Source organism: Neomonachus schauinslandi, chromosome 9 (genome assembly GCF_002201575.2).
Source record: "Neomonachus schauinslandi chromosome 9, ASM220157v2, whole genome shotgun sequence".
Classification (NCBI taxonomy): domain Eukaryota; kingdom Metazoa; phylum Chordata; class Mammalia; order Carnivora; family Phocidae; genus Neomonachus; species Neomonachus schauinslandi.
Genome location: NC_058411.1, coordinates 28,102,694 through 28,126,966, shown reverse-complemented (window position 1 = coordinate 28,126,966; position 24,273 = coordinate 28,102,694). Strand labels below are relative to the sequence as shown.

At 44.3% G+C, this 24,273-nt stretch overlaps 1 protein-coding gene and 1 pseudogene across 2 annotated transcripts in view; one reads left to right on the top strand and one right to left on the bottom strand.

The window, feature by feature from the left end:
• The window catches only part of ZFYVE1 (zinc finger FYVE-type containing 1), a 57,920-nt gene that overhangs the window by 21,186 nt on the left and 12,461 nt on the right, over nucleotides 1–24,273 (bottom strand). For both annotated transcript variants that reach the window (XM_021679762.1, XM_044917893.1), the window contains 2 exons: nucleotides 8,802–9,306; nucleotides 3,859–4,073 (listed from right to left, as the gene is read on the bottom strand). In XM_021679762.1, coding sequence (XP_021535437.1) covers nucleotides 3,859–4,073; nucleotides 8,802–9,306 — 720 coding nt within the window. The remainder of the gene's footprint in view (nucleotides 1–3,858; nucleotides 4,074–8,801; nucleotides 9,307–24,273) is intronic.
• LOC110571701 lies at nucleotides 12,296–12,628 on the top strand (annotated as a pseudogene).

The window sequence follows — 24,273 nt, the reverse complement described above, 5'->3', positions numbered from 1 at the left end:
TGCTCCCTTCCTGCTCCGCTGTCCTAAGCCTGCAGGCATGGTAACACAGAGCTGTGCGTGAAGCAAACTGCAAAAAGGAAGCTGTATTCACAGGGATCCCTTTGATGAATTCATTATAAAGAATGCTAAAGTAAATATGTACATAGTAAAGATCAGAAACTGTTGAAGTAAAATCCCTGAAATACTAAAAATAGGCAAAACAGAAAAAAAAGACACCAAATAAGCAAAAGTACTTAAATAGGATTCCATGTCCAATTATATGAAATGACAGAAATGCGATATTCACTGTGTGTATGAATATATTTATATATATGCACATATATGTTTATATTTACACACACACACACACACACTTTTGACACAATCTACTTCAAGAAAATATAACCCAGGGCGCCTGGGTGGCTCAGATGATTAAGCGTCTGCCTTCGGCTCAGGTCATGATCCCAGCGTCCTGGGATCGAGTCCTGCATCGGGCTCCCTGCTCCTTGGGAGCCTGCTTCTCCCTCTGCCTCTCTCTCTCTCTGTCTCTCATGAATAAATAAATAAAATTTAAAAAATTAAAAAAAAAAAAAAAGAAAATATAACCCAGAAAAATAATTCCAAATACAGAAAGAGCTTTTATGATATTTAGTTGCGGTATTTTTTTTTTTTAAGATTTTATTTATTTATTTGACAGAGAGAGAGAGAGACAGTGAGGGCACACAAGCAGGGGGGAGTGGGAGAGGGAGAAGCAGGCTTCCCGCTGAGCAGGGAGCCCGATGCGGGGCTCAATCCCAGGACGCTGGGATCATGACCTGAGCCGAAGGCAGACGCATAACGACTGAGCCACCCAGGCGCCCCACAGTATTATTTTTAATAGAGAAATTTTACTTATAATCTCTTATCCAACAACTGTTATTTTGGTATGTTGAGACAAAGAAATATTGTGCAGTTATCAAAACTATTTATAAAAACCATATAATAATACAGTAAAATGTTGGGGTCCCTGGGTGGCTCAGTTAAGTGTCCGACGCTTGGTTTCAGCTCGGATCATGATCTCAGGGTCGTTAGACAAGAGTGCTGCACTGGGTGTGGAGCCTGCTGAAGATTCCCTCCTTCTCTCTCTCTCCCTCTGCCCCTCCCCCGCTCACTCTCACGCTAAAAACATAATACAGTAAAATGTTTATGAAGTTTCACGGGGAAAGGATTACAAGTTTACATCTATAATGTGATAACAAGCTATATATATATATTTTAACACCCAGAACATGCACTATGAGAGCACACATTAAAATGCTGACGATGGCTATCCCCAGGTGGAGGGATTGTAGTTGGTTCTTGTTTCCATTGCCATAACTCCGCTACAGTATCCAACGTTTTCTACGCTTAACACGTATTCCTAACATAAGCCAGGGGATATGGATTTAGACAAACACAGTATAAACGGATCACTGAACAAACTGTCCTAAACTTAGAATTCCTATTCCCACAATGATATCAACAACTTTGACATTCCTTTTGGGAAGTCTTTTCCCAGCTTTTACTAGGCCCAGGGAATGCTTTGATCAATGCCCTGTGATAAGACATCAAAATTTCACTGAGACTACCTAGTCAATTCTAAAATGACAATTTTCAATAATGGAAAATACTTTTTAAGGCATACTTTCCGATTACCCCATTCTCTGCCCCACCAGCACCACTTCCACTGTTTTAGTGATTTCTTGCCTGTTGATGCCGTAATGATGTAGGAATGGTAGAGTAGCCATACTGCTATGTGAGTGAAGTGGTACTACCTAGCACAGTGATCCCACCTACCCAGATACTTGTGAGGCCTAAGATGCTATCTGATAAAGAAGGAGCAACAGTTTAACCCTTGAGGGCCCCAGACAGGTTATACAGCATCTGCTGTGGTTGGCGGGCTTGCAGCTCACCCAGATGGCAGGGTCTCTGTTACAAAGACGTAAGCACCAACCATCAGGGTGGGGAAACAAGAGGCGCCTGGGTGGCTCAGTCGTTAGGCGTCTGCCTTCGGCTCGGGTCATGGTCCCAGGGTGCTGGGGATCGAGCCCCGCATCGGGCTCCCTGCTCGGCGGGAAGCCTGCTTCTCCCTCTCCCATTCCCCCACTTGTGTTCCTGCTCTCGCTAACTCCCTCTGTCAAATAAATTTAAAAAAAAAAAGGATGGGAAACAAAAATCCTTGGAAGAGCAGGGTGCTTTATAAACAGGATTTTACTGTATTATCAAAACAATACATTGACAGTACTGCTGAGATACACAAGAAAAACAATTTGCCTGATTGAAAAGGACAAAGATACAATGCTTAGAGATGTTTCCCAAAAGATAGGCCTCACATCACTGGTGTATACAAGATGAATTTTAGGGGCATGGCACAGGACTGTAGGTGATACAGTGAATAGCATCAAGTTCCTCAGAAGAAATTACTCCTGTTTAAATTCATTTTCAAAATTTCAGATTCTGTTAAAGAGAAAGTCTCAGGTAACAGCATTATCTTTATCATCTCCTGAACACTTGCTAATCCCCCTTTTAAATAAAGAAAAAAACAAGCCCCAGTCTCAGAACCTTCCATGAACAACAGTCCCTAGAAAGGAAATAATATGTTGTTATATTTGTTGAGAGGCAGGAGATTCTTCCTGGTTTTAAGGAGCTCTAGAGTAAACTAGCCAGAGCTGCTACTTAGGTAGTAACTGTGTGTAACAAATTACTTTACCTCCCTGTGCCTCAGTTTCCTCATCTGCAGAATGAGGATGGGTAACAATACTTAACACATGAAGCTGGTGTAAGGATTTTTTTTTTTTTTTTAAGATTTTATTTCTAGGGGCGCCTGTGTGGCTCAGTCATTGAGCATCTGCCTTCGGCTCAGGTTGGGATCGAGCCCCGCGTCGGGCTTTCTGCTCAGCGGGAAGCCTGCTTCTCCCTCTGCCACTCCCCCTGCTTGTGTTCCCTCTCTCGCTATGTCTCTCTCTGTCAAATAAATTAAAAAAAAAAAAAAATTTTTTTTCAAGTAATTTCTACACCCAATATGGAGCTTGAACCTACAACCCCGAGATCAACAGTTGCATGCTCTACCGACTGAGCCAATCAAGCCCCAAACTGGTGGTGTAAGGAGGATTAAATGAACTAATTCATACAGAGTCCCCTGAACATTGGTATATAATAAACAGCAATTTTTGTTATCGTGTGTCTGTGTTTGTTTTTTGTCTTGGGAAATTTCTACCTGTGGTCCTGGTTTTCCATCTATAGTGATAACAAAAAGTGGCCCTCTTGAATAAATTAATATAGATTTAAAAAAAAAAAGGTGAGGGGCGCCTGGGTGGCTCAGTTGGTTAAGCAACTGCTTTCGGCTCAGGTCATGATCCTGGAGTCCCTGGATCGAGTCCCGCATCGGGCTCCCTGCTCGGCAGGGAGCCTGCGTCTCCCTCTGACCCTCCCCCCTCTCATGTGCTCTCTCTCTCTCTCATTCTCTCTGTCTCAAATAAATAAATAAAATCTTTAAAAAAATAAAAATAAAAAAAAAGGTGAATCCTGTTCAGATAACTCAGCCTCAATACAAGGTCTACTCACCAGGGTGGGGCCATACCACAGGAAATGAATGCTGTTTCCTATTGTCTGATAGCCTGGTTTTTCTCCAACATGGGGACCTGTCACTTTTTAACTTTAACCCAAGATCCCTCTGTGCTCATGCTCTTAGCAGAATGAGCTCTCACTCGGCAGGTGCAAACTCCGCTCTTGTGCTTCCTTTCCCGACAACCTCGCTTTCCAGCCCGTTTCCAATCCCCAGCACCAACAAAAGGGGAGCTGAGTGTTCTCACCACCCACTGGTACCCCAACAGGAAGCACTCAGGGCAGGAGCCAACTGACCTTCAGGGCTTTGAAGATGACCCCCGGGTGCCGGGGAGAACGGGTGGTGTTATTCTCTAGCTGCTGCTCCAAAGCTCGCCGCAGCCCAGAAAAGTCGGTGGGAGGGTTGTAAGTCCTCGTTCCCTTGTAGTGAATGGAACTGAAGGCTTCAGGGAAGCGGCCCAGCTTCCGGAACCGGTCCTGGATGAGCTTTTCAGGCACCTCCGAGGGGTGATCTGGACAAGGAAAGAGGTACGTAAACAATAACCTTTCTTTAAAAAAAAAGATCTGTCTTGCATCATAAAAGTAATATATAATCTGACTCTCTAAAGTACATAAACAGGCAGAACTAATCTACGCTATTAGGATTCAGGTTACTGTTAACCAGAAGGCAGCATGAGCAGGGCTTCCCCATGAAGAGGGTGCTGGCATTTCATGTCATTTTCTGCTACTGATTTCACGGGTACAACCAGACTGTGAAATTCATCATATTAATACACTTGTGATAGGATGTGCACTCTCTGTATATACATACTTCAAGGGAAAGTCTTTTTTAATGTGCTCATTGTAAAAAAATCCAAACAGGTCAAAGCATGAAAGAAATAGATTTCCTCTGCCCCCTCCTACTTGCCAGAGGAGACAGTGTTTGTTTGCCCATTCAGACTTCTTTTTCCTACGCACGTACCAACACATACATGCAACTTGCTTGAATCAATTACATACTGTAAGGACCTATTCTTTTCATGATACTCTGAGAAGTTCCTTATTTTTTTTAATAGCTACATAGTCCTCCATCCTATGGACATATTTAACCAGTCACCTACAAATGAACATTTAAAACAAATGGCTACTTTGAACATGCTGGTCTTATGCTGGTGAAGCTACAGACAAACTGCCAATGTAGCTGAGGGTAGTTTCACCAATATTTATCCAGAAATTTGTGGAGTAGTATTACAAATGAATTCAATAAATATCCTGGAGATAAATGTTAGAAGGACTTTTTAATTTCCTTTAATATTTTAATAACAACAACAACAAAATCACTCCAATTAATACTGGAGATACGGCCTTACTCATTTAAAAGTACAGTCATCAAAAAGAAGTAGCCAAAATTCTGTAGTTCATCCCTAAATCCATCTCTCCCTGAATTTTTCCTGTGGCAATGACTTTGGGTCCCAGGGTATCCCAGGGTCAACCATCAAGGAGTGACTCCTCCCAAAGCCACCCAGGTACCGGCTTGGCCCCCCTCCCCCCAACCCAACATCATCTCACAGATTGTCTCTGGACATAGAATCTCTGCTCCCAAATGATTATGGGAGCTGGGTTCTCCTCATTTGTAAAACAGAGAATTCATTTGCCTTCTAACTCTCACCTAGAATCCTCAGTCCAGAAAAGGAAGAGGATCAAATAAAATCAGAAAATGGGACGCCCCAGATGGCTCAGTCGGTTGAATGTCCGACTCTTGATTTCAGCTCAGGTCATGATCTCAGGATCATGAGATCAAGCACCAAGCCCCGCCGATGGGTGTGCAGCCTGCTTAAGATGCTCTCTTCCTCTCCCTCTGCCCCTCCCTACTTACTGTTCACTCACTCTCTCTAAAAAAGAAATCAAAATAAAATAAAATAAAATCAGAAAGTATGAGACAGAAAACTCTTAACTATCAATTTGCCCACAATTCTGGCACCTCTCCTTTACCCTGCATAAACTCTGGCTGCCTTGGTTCCATCTCCAAATTTCAAGCAGCAGCAACAGTATTCCTTAGAAAGAGCTCTGGATTTAGGAATTAGGAAACCTTATTTTGAACCCCAGTTTTGCAACTTACTAGCTGGAAAACTCTTGGTTACATAACTCAAGCTCTCTGAGTTCAGCTTCATCTGTAAAATGGGGCTGCTATTGACTGGGCTGAATAACAAGGATACAGTAAGTTAGCATTTATTTTTTTAAAAACCACCTAACATGGTATGTGGTACAAAGCAAAAAAAAAAGTTATTTGTGAAGGGCTGGTTATTTCAAAATCCTGAACTAGAAATTAAACCCTCCCCTTACGAAGGTTGTAAAAATCCAAAGTGGCATAAAAATGCAGATCACGGGGTGGGGGGGGTCGGTGCCTGGGTGGTTCAGTCGGTTAAGCATCTGCCTTTGGCTCAGGTCATGATCCCAGGGTCTTGAGATCGAATCCCACATCGGGCTCCATGCTCAGCAAGAAATCTGCTTCTCCCTCTCCCTCTGCCCCTCTGCCTGCCTGTGCTCTAGCGCGCATGAGCTCTCTCTCAAATAAATAAAATCTTTAAAAAAAAAAAGAAATGTGGATCACAGGAAGCATCCTCAAGTCAGTATTTCCAACCTTCCCTCCTTACCTCAGATCACCTGATAAGAAGCATCTGCTGGAACGTTTAGATTTCTCATTCTCCCGCTAGACTCAGGTCCTTCTGATTCTAACTCTTTAATATAGCCCCAGTCTGTCCATTTCCCTCCTGTGCCACTGCCCAGGCTCGGCCCCTATCACTTCTCATCTAGCACCATGGTAATGTCCTGGCTGGTCTCCCTGCCTCCAGCCATGCCTCTATAGTTCATCCTGCAACAGGCTGCCGTGCGATCTTTAGAAAATACAGATCCGATCGTGTAACTCCCTGCTTAAAATCCTTCAGGGGCTCCTGTCCTATTTGAGAACTGAGTCAAGGCAGCCCATGCTCTGACCCCCAAGTAACTCCACCATTCCCTCCCATACAATCTGTGCTTCAGACACAGTGAGAACCTCTTCATTTATTCATCCAACAATGCTGAGCATCAAGCACTCATCCAGGCTCTTTAGGCACAGCAGTGAATAAGACAGGCAAGGTTCCTGCCTTCATGGAGTTTCTGTTGTAATGGGAGAGAAACAAAAACAAGTAAGCAAACACACAGGAGGATCTCAGGTAGTGACAAGGGTCCCAATGCAAAGGAACAGAGCGATGCAGTAAGCGTGCAAACTCGGGGGCAGGAAGGACCACTCTACAGGGGATGGTGAGCCAAGGCTCCAAGGGGGTGGTTGCTGAGCTGAGTCTGAAGTACGGCCTGCGGAGGGAACAGCGTTCCAGGCCGACAGAGCAGCATATGCAAAGGTGGAAACACAGAAAAGGCTGGTGTGGCTACCGGACGGAGCATACACAGAGGTGGTGTGTGCACGCCCGTGCGCGGTGGGGGCATGTGGGGCAGTGGGAGGGGAGGAAGGGGATAACCAGAGAAGGAGTTCAGAGAACAGGCAGGACTCAGAGTAAGGACACCGTCATGAGTTTGTAGGGAAAGCCACTGACAACTTGTAAGCAGGAGTACGGCACGATCTAAAGCATAAATAAAGCTTGGGAAAGAGCACCTGGCTGCTGCGTGGAGCACGCACAGAGGGGCTAGAGGGGGCTCAGGAGGCTCTGGCAGAACTACCTGCACGAACCCTTCAGGTTCCGGGACACAAGCTGCCCCTTCAAGCCACCAGGGGTTTGCACGTTCCAGAGCATCCTTCCTCTCCTACCCTAGCAAGCCACGTGTCTAGGTTCAAGCCCCATCTCCACTCCTCTTTCCCAGACCCCCTCAGGAGGTGTAACGTGTCCCTCTTCCGCACTCCCACAGCTCCAGAACCCACATCTGCTACATTAGAGAACACGTGTGGGCTCCGCAACTGGACAGGGAGCTATTCGAGGGTGAGAACTGCTTTTCTCAGCTCTGTGCCCCAGTGCTCAGCACATGGCATTGTGTCACTTGAGAAATCTGGCTGACTGGGCGTCCGCGTGGCTCAGTCAGTTAAGTGTCTTGCCTTCGGCTCAGGTCATGATCCCAGGGTCCTGGGATCAAGCCGCACATCGGGCTCCCTGCTTAGCAGGCGGTCTGCTTCTCCCTCTCCCTCTCCCTCTGCTCCCCTCTCTGCTCATGCTCTCTCTCTCACTCACTCTCTCAAATAAATAAAATCTAAAAAAAAAAAAAAAAGGAACTTTGTTAACTGATGGGACGCCTGGGTGGCTCAGTCGGTTAAGCATCCAACTCTTGATTTTGGCTCAGGTCATGACCTCAGGGTTGTGAGATCGAGGCCCATGTTGGGCTCCATGCTGGGTATGGCACCTGCTTCAGATTCTCTCTCTCTCCCTCTGTCCCTCCCACCGCTCTCTTAAAAAAAAAAGAAAGAAACTACGTTGACTGAATGAACAGGTAAATGGTATGAGTGAGTGAGGGGCTAACACTGCTGTCCCCACCTGTGTCCAATTACTGTTGCTGCACTGCTCCCTCATCCTCAGGTCATCCTCAGGTAGGAATTTGCTTCCTACTTCTCTAAGGAAACAACCAGTAAGACAAGTCCCACACACATACCACATCTACCAATTACCTGCAACCGTGTCCATATACTCTGCCTTCACTCCTGTGCTAATGGAGGGACTGTCCATGCTTCTAAGGCCAACCCACACACATGGGCCTCACTCCAACTGTTCTGCTCGCTTCCATCTGCATTGTTCCCTTCCTAGTAAAGCATTTGCACCAGTACACAAATATCTGCAATACCTCCCAGCTTCAATTTAAAGGAGGAAAAACCCCTTGAAATCCCACATCAGCCTCTAGCTATCATTTCATTTGTCTGTTTCCCTTTATAATAGAACTCTTTGAAAGAGTGGAATATATACACAACCTTAATTCTCCTCCTCCTATTCTCTCTTTAACCTATCCTGATCAGGCTTTCACACCCACCATCCCTGGGAAACAGGTCTTATCCGGATCACCAAGGCTCTCTCTACTGCCTAAGCCAATCGGTAATCCTCAACCCTCATCCTGACTGGATTCTAACACTGTTGCTCACTCCACCCTTCTTCAAACACTCCCTTAGGTCTTGCCCAGGCAGAAATTTTGCTGGGCAATCGCCCTCCACCAAGTTACTACAGAAGCCCAATGGCTGCCTCCTTGTACCCAGAAAGGTCAATCTGTGACGCAGTCCTCTGTCTACTTACCAGAGCCCAGCAGCTGAGTGTGCACAGTCTCATGGAAAATGATAACAGCAGGGCCCAGGGTGGACAAGGGGACATCCAGGCCACAGCGGGCAGTGGTAGCCTTGAGCTCCTTGGTGAAGTGCTTCAGATAAGCTTCTGAGGCGTCCCCAAGGAACTTGAAGAGGTCATTATGCAGCCGGTCTGCATGAGTTCGATAGATGACGAGGTCTGAGATGGCCAGGACCTTAAGCAGCAGTCGTGTTCTCTGGCTGAGATTCACCGTCGCCCCCAAGAGCCCTTCTGTGTCTATCACTGCTACTTTGTGGACTGGGTCATATGCCGCCCACACCCCCACAGTGCAGGACTCCTGGGCAGGGGAAGTTTTAAAGACTTCACGGCCATAAAAGAAAGTATGGTTGAGAGTATGAGACTTTCCATCACCAGTATTTCCAAAAATGGAAACCACCTTCAAATGCTGATCAGGTTTACAGTCCAATTTCCTAATAAAGTCCTCTTCATTCGTTACCTTCAGAAAAAAAAAAAGAAATATAAACCGCATAATAGTTAGAAAACTTGCAAGAACAACAACTGCTTCCCAAGGTCAAGGTCCTTGATTGAATGGTCAAGGTGGCAAAGAAAAGAAGCTCCATGGGGCGCCTGGGTGGCTCAGTTGGTTAAGCGACTGCCTTCGGCTCGGGTCATGATCCCAGGGTCCTGGGATCGAACCCCGCATCGGGCTCCCTGCTCGGCCTCTCCCTCTCCCGCTCCCCCTGCTTGTGTTCCCTCTCATGCTGTGTGTGTGTCTCTCTCTCTGTGAATTAAATAAATAAATAAAATCTTTGAAAAAGAAGAAAAGAAAAGAAGCTCCAGGATGATAGGCTCCCATCCAGCCTAACTCCCAGCAAACAGCTAGGAGGAACTTTCAAAGATTTAGGCAGTACAATTTAGTGCTCATGAAAGAGCTACAACTATAAAACTCTTAGAAGATGACATACGAGTGGAGTACCTGGGTGGCTCAGTCAGTTAAGCATCTGCTTTCGGCTCAGGTCGTGATCCCAGGGTCCTGGGATCGAGCCCTGCGTTGGGCTCCCTGCTCAGCAAGAAGCCTGCTTCTCCCTCTCACTCCCCCTGCTTGTGTTACCTCTCTAGCTATCTCTCTCTCGGTCAAATTAATAAATAAAATCTTAAAAAAAAAAAAAAAGAATTCCTTTAACTCAAGAAAAAAAAACTGATTAAATATTAAGCCAAAAATCTGAATAGACATTTTCCCAAAGATTTACAAATGGCCAATAAGCACACGAAAAAACACTCACCACCACCAGTCATTAAGGAAATGTGAATTAAAACCACAATGAAGTCTCACTTCATATCCACTAGAACGGTTATGATCAAAAAGATAGTAACAACAACAACAAAAATCTTCACATAGCTATTGGGGGCACCAACCAGCACCACTGGTTGGCTCAGTCGGTGAAGCACGCGACTCTTGATCTCAGGGTTGTGGGTTGGAGCCCTGAAGTGGATGTGGAGATTACTTAAATAAGCTTTAAAAAAATTAAATAAATAGGGGCCTCTGGGTAGTTCAGTCAGTTAAGCATCTGCCTTTGGCTCAGGTCATCCCTGAGACTGAGCCCTGCATGGGGCTCCCTGCTCAGTGGGGAGTCTGCTTCTCCCTCCCCCTCCGCCGCTCCCCCCACCCCTCATACTCATGCTCCTGCTCACACGTGAGCTGTCTCTAATAAATAAAATAAAATCTTTAGGGCGCCTGGGTGGCTCAGCTGGTTAAGAGTCTGCCTTCGGCTCGCATCATGATCCCGGAGTCCTGGGATCGAGTCCCGCCGTCAGGCTCCTCGCTCAGCAGGGAGTCTGCTTCTCCCTCTGCCCTTCACCCTGCTCTTGCTCACTCTCTCTCTCAAATAAATAAAATCTTTAAAATAAAATCTTTAAAAATAAATAATTAAAAATTAAAAATTAAAAAAAAAGATTAACAAGTGTTAATGAGAGTATGGAGAAACTGCAATGCTCATGCCCTGCTGAGAATGTAAAACAGCAAAGCCACTCTGGAAAACAGTATGGCAGTTTCTCAAAAAGTTAGAGAGTTATCGTATATCTCAGTAATTCCACTCCCAGGTATGTATCCAAGAGAACTGAAAACATGTCCACACAAAACGTGAACACAAATGTTCATGGCAGCAATATCCATGATAGCCAAAAGGTGGAAACACCCACATGTCCATCAAATGATAAATGGATAAACAAAATGTGGTGTATGCATACAGTGGAGTATTATTCAACCATAAAAAAGCAATGAAGTACTGATGCATGCTACAACATGGATGAACCTTGAAAACATCATGCTAAGTGAAAAGAGCCAGACACAAAATACTACATATTCTAGGATCCCATTTATATGAAATATCCATGACAGGCAGATTCACAGTGACAGAAAGTATATTAGGAGTTGCCAATGGCTGGGGGAAGGAGGGACTACGGAGTGACTGCTAATGGGTAGAGGGTTTCTATTTGGGTTGATAAAAATGTCCTGGAATTAATGCTAAGGGCTGCACAACTTTAGAATATACTAAAAACACCAAATTATCCACTCTTAAAGGGTGAAACAGGGGCGCCTGGGTGGCTCAGTCGTTAAGCGTCTGCCTTTGGCTCAGATCATGATCCCAGGGTCCTGGGTTCGAGCCCCACATCGGGCTCCCTGCTCAGCGGGAAGCCTGCTTCTCCCTCTCCCACTCCCCCTGCTTGTGTTCCCTCTTCCGCTGTCTCTCTCTCTGTAATAAAATCTTAAAAAAAAAAAAAGGGGTGAGGGCGCCTGGGTGGCTCAGTTGGTTGAGCGACTGCCTTCAGCTTGGGTCATGATCCTGGAGTCCCGGAATTGAGTCCCGCATCGGGGTCCCTGCTCAGCAGGGGGTCTGCTTCTCCCTCTGCCCTCTTCCCTCTCGTGCTCTCTGTCTCTCATTCTCTCTCTCGCAAATAAATAAATCTTTAAAAAAAAAAAAAAGGCGTGAAACATATGGTATATGAATTACATCTCAATGAAGCTGTTATTAAAAGGGGGGGCACCTGGGTGGCTCAGTTAAGCGTCCAACTCGATCTGAGCTCAGGTCATGATCTCAGGGTATTGAGATTAAGCCGGGCATCAGGCTCTGCACTCAGCATGGAGTCTGGTTGAGATTTTCTCCCTCGGCCTCTGCCCCTCCCCTGCTTGCGTGCATTCTCTCTCTCAGAATAAATAAAATCTTTAAAAAAAAAATGGCTCTCTTGGGCCCTCACTTCTTTTTTTTTTTTTTTTTTTTAAAGATTTTATTTATTTATTTGACAGAGAGAGACACAGTGAGAGAGGGAACACAAGCAGGGGGAGTGGGAGAGGGAGAAGCAGGCTCCCCGCAGAGCAGGGAGCCCGATGCGGGACTCGATCCCAGGACCCTGGGATCATGACCTGAGCTGAAGGCAGTCGCTTAACCAACTGAGCCACCCAGGCACCCTGGGCCCTCACTTCTAAGATGACCAAGAAGAAAAGGAATAATGGTCATGTCAAAAATGGCCACGGCCACATGCAGCCTATTTGCCGCACCAACTGCGCCTGTTGCATACCCAAGGACAAGGCCATTAAGAAGTTCGGTATTTGGGACATAGTAGAGGCCACCGCCATCAGGGACATTTCCAAAGCAAATGTCTTCGATGCCTATGTGCTTCCCAAGCTGTATGTGAAACATACATCCACAGCAAGATAGTCAGGAATCGCTCTCGTGAAGCATCGTAGGACCAAACATCCCCACCCCGATTTAGACCTGCAGATAGATGCTGCCCTACGACCTCCACTAAAGCCCACGTAAGGAGCTAAGTCCTTAAGGACTGAAGAAAAACTGTTCTCTGGAAAAAAAAAAAAATGGAGATTATACTAAAAAATGTATTGGTCAAACTTCATCCATCCATAATTCCTCTGTTTACAGTTAAAGAATGCTGTAATTCTTTAAAAAGTCAGGCCAGGAGGGAAGAGACCTGGTGCCAGTGAGATCCCAGAAGGGACCCCCAGAAAGATGCTCAGGGCCCCGAATCTCAAAATACAGAACCTCAGAGCCAAAGCTCCTAATCCAAACAGACAATGTTCTACTCCAGCAAGGAGTGATGAACCTTTACACCTAGTATCCTCCAGCCACAAGAGAAAACATACCTTCCTGATTCTCAAGAGTCTGCTGGTTGGATAATGAGCAGTTAGGGAAATGCAGACAGACCATGGGTATGATAATACCCTCATTTCCCATAACCTCATCAAGATAGTAGACTACTCATATCCTATTAATAGTATCACTATTGTTGCATTATTAATGCATTAAGGTTAATGACAATGCTAATAATTTACCCAATGCCCACTACAATGACAGTGCCTTGGCCAGATCCATGAGGGCAGAACCAAGTCTATCCAATCTTTTCATCCCAAGTATCTGGGACACAACCTGAACGTAGGAAAAGTTCAATATCTGGTTATTGAATGAATAAATGAATGAATGTCGTGCATGTTGCTAAGTACCATAACCACTTTTCTCCACCCTCTACCCTCCACAGGGCCTCACACACAGCAGCATTCGATAAAGCCGGTGATGGGCTCACTGTCCCAGACAACTGAGAGGAACAAGAAGTTACGTAGAATAGCCCATTTGGGACTGGTGTCACTCACTGGTCCCAAACAGCTAGGCTAGCCGCAAGAGAAAGAGAACAAAAGCGCCCTAAAGCTCTACTGGCAAGGAGTCTGATGAGGTCACTGCTCTCGGGGCTACGTAAGAGCGGGCGCCTGGAAAGGGGGCACACGGGGGCCTTTCGGTACACAATTAACTGTCTCAGGATCCCTATGAAGTACCCACCAGGCGATGCACGGAACATATATCAAGAAACAACTCATTTGGGAGGCACCTGGGTGGCTCAGTCGTTAAGCAACTGCCTTCGGCTCAGGTCATGATCCCAGGGTCCTGGGATCAAGCCCGGCATTGGGCTCCCTGCTCAGCGGGAAGCCTGCTTCTCCCTCTCCCTCCCCCCCGCTTGTGTTCCTGCTCTCGCTATCTCTCTCTCTCTGTCAAATAAATAAAATCTTTAAAAAAGAAAAAAAGAAAGAGAAACAACTCATATGGGATGAAAATAAAGCACTCCCTGTCAGCACGCGGGGGGTTTTATTTTGGCACCCAGTGTCCTGGGGCAGGTTAAACATACCTGCTCACGTGTCAGGCATACGCCACCGAATCTGATGAGCCTTGGATAACCATTTAACCTGCACAACCTGCACTGACTGTATTGGTTTTCACATGTAAAATAAGGGCAGAGCCACTGCTGCCTCCCCTAACTGGGTGGTGATGGCTAGTCCAATAAAGACAGAAACGGAGAAAATGCCTGCTGAACTGGCGCTGTACTTCCTTTTTCCTTCTTCTGCCTTCCACATTATTTTGCTCTCTGTTACACTACTCAGCTCACCCTAAGCTGTGGGCCTTTTCCCCTGAGCCAGAAAGGAGAGAGCAGCCTAGGCAGCAGCAAGACTGATGGGGGGGGGGGGGCAGGTAAAGAAAAGACAAGAAGATTCCCTTTGATGAGGAAAGGAAGGAGGCAGAAGGGAACAAGGCTCCAGCTCTACTGGTTCTGCCAGTTTGCAATCAATGACCCCACTCTGCTCCACTCCCGCGCCCAGCTCTACATGTCTGAAATGCTTCTCGGGAAGGCTGCCCTCTCCAACTCCCACCTTCTGCTCTTCCTGAGCTCACTAGGCCATCTCTTGGACGTCAGACAAGTCAGAAACACCCAAATTCCACTCCTGGCTTTCCCCTGCTGGCCTGGGAGAAGCGACTTCACTACTGACGCGTCAGGGCAATGAGACAGTAAGAGTCCGCAACCCTTCGGGATCCTGAGAGGCTAAAAGAAATAAAGCAGGTAAAGGGCACTGCCCAGTGCATGGTAAACACTCACTAAATAGGACCCATTCTTATTGAAGACCAGCCCATTCCAAACGCATCCAGGGGCACCACAGTAACGGCGGGGCTTGCACCCGCTTGTGGCCCAGAAGTTGCTCATGCAGGGACTAAATCAGCCATGTGCTAAGATCTAAACTGATTCCGGGGCGCCTGGGTGGCTCAGTCGTTAAGCGTCTGCCTTCGGCTCAGGTCATGGTCCCAGGGTCCTGGGATCGAGCCCCGCATCGGGCTCCCTGATCAGTGGGAAGCCTGCTTCTCCCTCTCCCGCTCCCCCTGCTTGTGTTCCCTCTCTCACTGTCTCTCCCTCTGTCAAATAAATAAAATCTTAAAAAAAAAAAAAAGATCTAAACTGATTCCACCTGAAAATGAAAGAACTAGCTGAGTGGCTCTGATAACTCCTTTCCTCTCCCCCTCATCAAAACAACATGGTATTGGGCGCCTGGGTGGCTCAGTTGGTTAAGCGACTGCCTTCGGCTCAGGTCATGATCCTGGAGCCCCGGGATCGAGTCCCACGTCGGGCTCCCTGCTCAGTGGGGAGTCTGCCTCCCGCTCTCATGCTCTCTCTCTCTCATTCTCTCTCTCAAATAAATAAAATCTTTGGAAAAAAATGGTATTAATACCGGCTTTACAGCTGACTCTTAGTAAAGTGACCGTCTAACACCCAGAGTTTTTAAGAAACCAAACAGTACACCTCTCTATCTCACCCACAAAGCTTTTTCCCTTTGCATAGGGTTCCAAGCAGAGTTTCTAAAATGAAATATTAACAGTACTCAGTGATCTCCATTGTTCCAACTTAGAATTCAGAGCACTTTATGGTAGTGAAAAGGGTCCAGCAGTCAACCTCTGACCCAAGCAAGCAATGGGAATGATGACAATCTCCAACAAGAAATTCCTTCTCAGCCCTTAGAGAATCATTCCAGAAAGAATAACCACATAAGCTTTGTTCTGAGGGAAAACAGCTTTGTTCTCTGCAAAGGGAAAAGCAAGAGATGAGGAAGGAAATGAAGTAAAGAGCCTCAAAAGGAGGAAAGTTCAACAAAGTACAGAGACCACGGAAGCGAAATCCCAAAGGCACCCAAAAACACTACAGAGGAAAGTAGCTCAGCACTGAGGTCCTTTCAGTTCTGGCCTCTAGAGACAAAAAGGATCTAATCTGTGTCAACTAAAATCATACAGACCTTTAAGTTTTTATGAAGATATTCCCTGTGGATGAGGGCAAAAACCAGCTCCTTCCCCAAAGTCACAGAAGGAGCTAATTAAAGCTTGGTTACTCAGCTGAGAGAAGCTTGGTTTCTCCTACCAACCCATCACAACCCAATGCTTATATACATCCCACCTCTGAACCAAAGATTATTTTATACCTCCCCACCAAGATTCTAAAACTAGCCTAGTTGAATAGTTATTGCCAAAGGGAACTTCCTAGTAATTACTTTTACATGTTGGTCTCTGATTTATCTTATTTTCATCTATTTTTACCTGGGTTCAAAGAAACCAAACCAAATTCTCACTCTCACCAGAACTGGGACCACTATCCCAAAAGGAAACTAGAGCTTGATTGCTTCTTTTATTTTATTTTTTTCTTTTTTGCATATTTTAATCAACGGACACATACTGAGCTTCCTCTAGTGTCTGGCACTGACCTGATGATGTTAGACCAAGACAGTTATAGAACTTAGGTAACATTTTCCTTCTCCTGGGAAGGTAAAGGAGAAGTGGAAGGTGAGAGAACTCTTCCTAGAAAAATCCAGAGCTGAGGCGCCTGGGTGGCTCAGTCAGTTCAGTGTCCAACTCTTGATTTTGGCTCAGGTTATGATCTCAGGGTGGTGAGATCGAGCCTCATGTCAGGCTCTGTGCTGGAAAAAGAACTTAAGATTCTCTCTCTCCCTCTCCTTCTCCCCCCCATTCTCTCTCTCTCTCTCTCTGATTAAAAAAAAAAAAAACGGGTACCTGGGTGGCTCAGTTGGTTAACTGTCTGCCTTCGGCTCAAGTCATGACCCTGGGGTCTTGGGATTGAGCCTGGTGTCAGGCTCCCTGCTCAGCGGAGAGTCTGCTTCTCCCTCTGCCTCTGCCTCTGCCCCTGCCTCTGCCCCTGATCATGCACGCTCTCTCGCTCTCTTTCTCCAATAAATAAATAAAATCTTAAAAAAAAAATCCAGGGGTGCCTGGGTGGCTCAGATGGTTAAGCGTCTGCCTTCAGCTCAGGTCATGATCCCAGGATCGAGCCCCACATCGGGATTCCTGCTCCGTGGGGAGCCTGCTTCTCCCTCTCCTTCTACTGCTCCCCCTGCTTGTGCTCTCTCACTCTCTCTGTCAAATAAATAAATAAAATCTTCAAAAAAAAAAAAAAATCCAGAGCCATTTTCATCATGTTGAAAAAAACTCCAGGCAATGATTTAAACTCCATGGTCTAATTTTCAGACATGATTTTACTAAAACAATGTCAAACAGATCATTAGCCAGTCTACTTTTACAACCCAAACGATAAGGTGGTTCCATTCCAATAGCAAAACCCTGTTGGAAAGTTCTAGTAAACCTGTTTCTCCAACCCAGCAAGTCCAGAAAATTTCCTTTCATTCTATCCTAAAAGGAGTGTGTAACTTTGTGTTTATCCATGTATGTGTCCACAGAATTTCATACAAAAACACAATTGTTTCTCAATCAAATGTTTTCTTAAGACCACTGAAGTCATGAGATTAGCTTCACAAACACACTGAGCACATTTGGTAAGGGCAAAGATCACTTTCTTCCACTCCAGTGTCCCCAAAGTGTTCCATTACTTGAGAGGTCAGGAATTCTCCCTTGTCTTAGAACCACCAGCGGTGCTTCTGACACAGAGCCTCTCAGACTCCACCTGCAGCTCCCCTCCTACTCCAGCAAGAAAGAGTGTCTGTATGTAGAAATGATCCACAAACTGAATTCTCTAAAGAGAGTCATTTTTAGCTCCATGATCAGTTTCTTTGATCTCATCCAACTCACCCTGTCCAGCTATCCTTTTGTATCTGAACAAAAAGCTTTCCAAAGCAAAGCTGAAATCTGAGGACAGACTGGAAATACCGAGTCATCCTCAAGACCCACATCATTCCAAGAGACTCTTCCAAAGAACTTCCAGATGGGAGACACAGCCCCCTCTTAAGTGACACGGCATACCCATATTTGGCCAGCTATAAAAGACTTAGCAATAAAAGCACCAGGCCAGGAAGAAGACAAGAGAGCTAGGTTCGGGTCCACCTCTACCTGGATCAGACCATGGGCAATTCACTCAACCCTTCTCCTGCTCAAAGTCTCCATTCCCCACCCACCATCTCTTTTAACATTTTCCGTTCTTCCTGGTTCTGAGCTTCCCAACTACAACCTAACTCCGTGCTGGCCAGGGTCTGTTCTGTGTTTTCACCACTGCAGCCCTAGCCCAGGGACTGACACATAACAGGAAATCAATATATACATATTTGTAAAATAAATGAATGAATACCTAAATGCCATATTCCCTCTGGGGAAGGGAACAGTATAGCTTTACCGTGAAGGGTTCAACCAACCTGCCTCAATACCACTCGCTGATTTTTAGAATAACCTTAAAGAAGTCCTTTAACTTTCCTGAGCCTCAGTTTTCTCACCTGTAAAATGGGGATAACACAATCTACTTCTGAGGATTGCCGTGAGGATTAAACGAGATCACTGCACGTGGGGCCCTGGGCACAGTGCGATCAGGCAGTAAATGCTAGAAGACCTGGCTGACATCATGGCTGTAGCTACACTGTTTGCCTCTAGGCCAGAGTCACCACCGCCACCACAGAATTTCATTCCATTATCCCAAGTAAAAACCCTTCCGAGGGAAGGCTTCCAGTGCGCTCTCATTAAAGAGTTAGAGATACTGGAACAAGATGCTCACTCAATACTTACTGTTCCCTCCCTCAAAAGGATGTGTCTTTTCAATTAAAGAAAAAGCAGTTATGAGATCGCATAATACATACATCATGCATAAGAAGGCATTCAGTCTTCGGAAGAATGATGTGACGTGATTCCAAGAATTATTACTATACCACAGATTCACTAAAAATGCTCTTCTCATACTTTATCTCGAAGATCTTAACAGATGACACAGCCTTACAAGGAGATCTTTGGTGTCTGAGGCAGAGACTGAGCAGGGCCTGCGTTCTGTGCGGAATGCGACAGCGGAGCCCTGGTGAAGTAAGAACATTGCTAGAACTATTTAAAGTCAATAATAGGAAGAATTAATACCTATTTTTCTGAAGCTGTTTCAAAAAACAGAAATGGAAGGAAAACTTCCAAACTCTTTCTATGAGGCCAGCATTACCTTGATCCCAAAACTAGATGAAGACCCCACCAAAAAGGAGAATTACAGACCAATACCCCTGATGAACATGGATGCAAAAATTCCCACCAAGATACTAGCCAACAGGATCCAACAGTACATTAAAAGGATTATTCACCGGGGCGCCTGGGTGGCTCAGTCGTTAAGCGTCTGCCTTCGGCTCAGGTCATGGTCTCAGGGTCCTGGGATCGAGCCCCACATCGGGCTCCCTGCTCAGCGGGAAGCCTGCTTCTCCCTCTCCCACTCCCCCTGCTTGTGTTCCTTCTCTCGCTGTGTCTCTCTCTGTCAAATAAATAAATAAAATCTTTAAAAAAATAAAATAAAATAAAATAAATAAATACAAGGATTATTCACCACGACCAAGTGGGATTTATTCCTGGGCTGCAAGGGTGGTTCAACATCCACAAAACAATCAATGTGATACACTACATTAATAAAAGAAAGGACAAGAACCATATGATCCTCTCCATAGATGCAGAAAAAGCATTTGACAAAGTACAGCATCCTTTCTTGATTAAAACTCTTCACAGTGAAGAGATAGAGGGAACATACCTCAATATCATAAAAGCCATATACGAAAAGCCCACAGCAAATATCATGCTCAGTGGGGAAAAACTGAGAGCTTTTCCCTTAAGGTCAGGAACATGACAGGGATGTCCACTCTCACCACTATTGTTCAACATAGTACTGGAAGTCCTAGCCTCAGCAATCACACAACAAAAAGAAATAAAAGGCATCCGAATCAGCAAAGAAGTCAAACTCCCACTCTTCGCAGATGACGTGATACTCTGTGTGGAAAACCCAAGACTCCACCCCAAAATTGCTAGAACTCATACAGGAATTCAGCAAAGTGGCAAGATATAAAGTAAATGCACAGAAATCTGTTGCATTTCTATACACTAACAATGAGACAGAAGAAAGAGAAATTAAAGAGTGATCCCATTTACAATTGTACCAAAAACCATTAAGATACCTAAGAATAAACCTAACCAAAGAGCAAAGGATCTGTACTCAGAAAACTATAGAACACCCATGAAAGAAATTGAGGAAGACACAAAGAAATGGATAAGTGTTCCATGCTCATGGATTGGGAGAACAAATATTGTTAAAATGTCTATGCTACCTGGAGCAATCTATACATTCAATGCAATCCGTATCAAAATACCATCAACTTTTTTCACAGAGCTGGAACAAATAATCCTAAAATCTGTATGGAACCAGAAAAGACCTCAAATAGCCAAAGGAATGTTGAAAAAGAAAACCAAAGCTGGTGGCATCACAATTCCGGACTTCAAGCTCTATTACAAAGCTATAATCATCAAGATAGTATGGTACTAGCACAAAAACAGACACACAGATGAATGCAACAGAATAGAGAACGCAAAAATGGACCCTCAACCCTATGGTCAACTAATCTTCAACAAAGCAGGGAAGAATAACCAATGGAAAAAACAGTCTCTTCAAATGGTGTTGGACAGCCAAATGCAGAAGAATGAAACTGGACCATTTCCTTACACCATACACAAAGGTAAATTCAAAATGGATGAAAGACCTAAATGTGAGACAGGAATCCATCAAAATCCTAGAGGAGAACACAGGCAGCAACCTCTACAACCTCAACCATTGCAACTTCTTACTAGACACATCGCCAAAGGCAAGGGAAGCAAGGGCAAAAATGAACTATTGCAACTTCATCTAGATTAAAAGCTTTTGCACAGCAAAGGAAACAGTTGACAAAACCAAGGACAGAATGGGAGAAGATATTTGCAAATGTATTATCAGATAATGGGCTAGTATCCAAAATCTATAAAGAACTTATCAAACTCAACACCCAAAGAAAAAATAATCCAATCAAGAAATGGGCAGAAGACATGAACTGACATTTCTCCAAAGACATACAAATAGCCAAAGACACATGAAAAAATGCTCAACATCACTCACAGCATCAGGGAAATACAAATCAAAACCACAATGAGATACCACTTCACACCAGTCAGAATGGCTAAAATTAACAAGTCAGGAAACAACAGATGTTGGCAAGAATGAGGAGAAAGAGGAACCCTCTTACACTATCAGTGGGAATGCAAACTGGTGCAGCCACTCTGGAAAACAGTATGGAGGTTCCTCAAGAAGTTAAAAATAGAGCTACCCTATGACCCAGCCATTACACTACTAGGCATTTACCCCAAAGATACAATTTGTGATCTGAAGGCGCACCTGCACCCCAATGTTTATATCAATGTCCACAATAGCCAAATTATGGAAAGAACCCAGACGTCCATTGACAGATGAATGAATAAATAAGTGGTATATATATATGGGGCGCCCGGGTGGTTCAGTCGTTAAGCGTCTGCCTTTGGCTCAGTTCATGATCCCAGGGTTCTGGGATCGAGCCGCACATCTGGCTCCCTGCTCAGTGGGAAGCCTGCTTCTCCCTCTCCCACTCCCCCTGCTTGGGTTCCCTCTCTCGCTGTGTCTCTCTCTGTCAAATAAATAAATAAAATCTTAAAAAAAAAAAAGTGGTACATATATACAATGGAATACTACCATCAAAAAAATGAAATCTTGCCATTTGCGACGACGTGGATGGAACTAGAGGGTATTATGCTAAGTAAAATGTCAATCAGAGAAAGACAATTATCATATGATTTCACTCATATGTGGAATTTAAGAAACAAAACAGGATCAGCAGCTCTTTCTGCCCACGGGTCCTGTCCTGCGCTTTAATAAAATCACCTTTTTGCACCAAAAAAAAAAAAAAACAGGATCATAGGGGAAGAGTGGAAAAAATAAAACAAGACGAAATCAGAGAGGGAGACAAACCATAAGAAACTCTTAATCATAGGAAACAAAGTGAGGGTTGCTGGAGGGGAAGGAATAAGTGGGTGATGGACATTAAGGAGGGCATGTGATGTAATGAGCACTGGGTATTATGTAAGACTGATGGGGGCGCCTGGGTGGTTCAGTCAGTGAAGCATCTGCCTTCAGCTCAGGTGACGATCTCGGGATCCTGGGATCGAGCCCCGCATCCACTGAGCTCTCTGCTCAGTGAGGAGTCTGCTTCTCCCTCTCCCTCTGTGCTCTCTCTCTCTCAAATAAATAAAATCTTAAAAAAAAAAAAAAGACTGATGAATCACTGACCTCTACTTCTGAAACTAATAATACATTATGTTAATTGAATTTAAATTTTTTAAAAAAAGCACTCAAAGTTCTTAATAAATTTAGCAATGTCACAAGATACAGTCAAAATACAAGTAACTGTTATGTTTTTACACTAGAAGCAATGTATTAGAAAACAAAATACAAGAAATGTAAAAACATTAAAAAATTTAAAAAATAAAAACAAAGTCAATAATAGTAACCCCTCCAGCAGTATCCCCCTCCTCTGAATTTCTATAACATCCTCTCTATACCACTCTGACATCATCCATCTTATTTCCATGTATTTGTCTTCTGTTACCGCTGGACTGTCCTCTCCCTGAGGGCAAGCTCAGTATCTGAGTGCCACTTTCTACTGTCCTCAGTTGTCAGCACATAGGAGGCACTGATTAAATGTTTACTGAATTAATGATTAAGCTGATTTATCCTCATGAGCGCATTTCATTCATTCAACAAATATCGAGTACCTACTATATGCCAAACACTGATCTAGATGCTGATGAACAGAAGAGACAAAAATCACTGCCCAACGAAAATGATGTGTTTTTTTTTTTAATTTTCTAAAGGTGACTGGTGATAGTTGTACATATCCATGAATATACTAAAAGCCAATTAATTGTATACTTTAAATGGGTGAATTTATAGTATGTGAATCATATCTCAATAAAACTGTTTTGTTTTGGTTTTTTTAAGTAGGTTCCAAGTCCAGTATGGAGCACAATGCAGGGTTTGAACTCACGACCTAGAGATCAAGAGTCAGATGCCTAACCGACTGAGCCACCCAGGTGTCCTTCAATAAAACTGTTTTTAAAAAAAAGTAAATGCAACATTAAAAAGAAATGAGGTACTAGTGGCCTTCTTTTATTGTAAAATTAAGATAAAATTCTATACTTTTCCATAGTTCTGTATTTTCAGTATTTTAACATGCAGAGTCTCGTTTTTATAACAGGAAAATAATAAAAGTTACATAAAAAAAGACCAAAAAAGTCACCTCCCTGGAACAGACTGCTTAATAGGCACAGAGTTGTCACTCGGGATGATGAAAATGTTTGAGAACTAGACAGAGTGGTGGCTGCGCAAAACTGTGAATGTACTACACACCACCGACTCACTCACTTTACCATGGGGTTTATTTCGTGTGATGCAAATTACACCTCAATAAAAAAATAAATAACTGCCCTCATGGAGCCTATATTCTAATGGGGAAGAAGAAAGACCATATTCAAACAATTAAAATATATAGCACACACACCAAAAAATAAGTCAACAGATGAACAAATTATGGTACATCCATGCAATGGAATACTACTCAGCAATAAAAAGAAGTGACCTGGGACATACAACATGAATGATCCCCTGCTCCAAAACATTACAGTGACTGAAAGCAGCCAGACCCAAAACAGTACTGCATGATTCTATTTATATGAAACTCTAGGAAAACCAAATCTATAGTGATAGAAAACAGATCAGTGACTGCTGAGGAACCTTTCTGGGGGATGGAAATGTTCTGTATCTTGATTGTGGTGGTTTTTATACATGTGGATATACATTTATCAAAACCCACAGAACCATACACTTAAAATGCATATATTATATCACACAGAAACTATATCACAACAAAGCTGATTTTTAAAAGTACATATGAGGGGCACCCGGGTGGCTCAGTCAGCTAGGCATCTGGCTCAAGGTTTCAGCTCGGGTCATGATCTCAGGGTCATGAGATCGAGTCCCACATTGGGCTCCATGCTCAGCAGGGAGTCTGCTTGAGATTCTCTCTCTCTCCCTCTCCCTATGCCCCTCCTGCCGCTCCCGTGCACGCTGGCACTCTCTCTCTCTCTAAAATAAGTAAATCTTAAAAATAGATAGATAGATAAATAGACAGATAGATAAAAGTACATGTTATGTCAAATGGTGGTAAGTAGTGTGAAAAAATCAGGAGAGAAGACTAGAAATACAAGGCCAGGGCAGGGGCTACTCTTTTTAATATGGTGCCCAAGGAAGGCTGCACTATGAAGCCAAAAACTTTTTAGGTCAATCC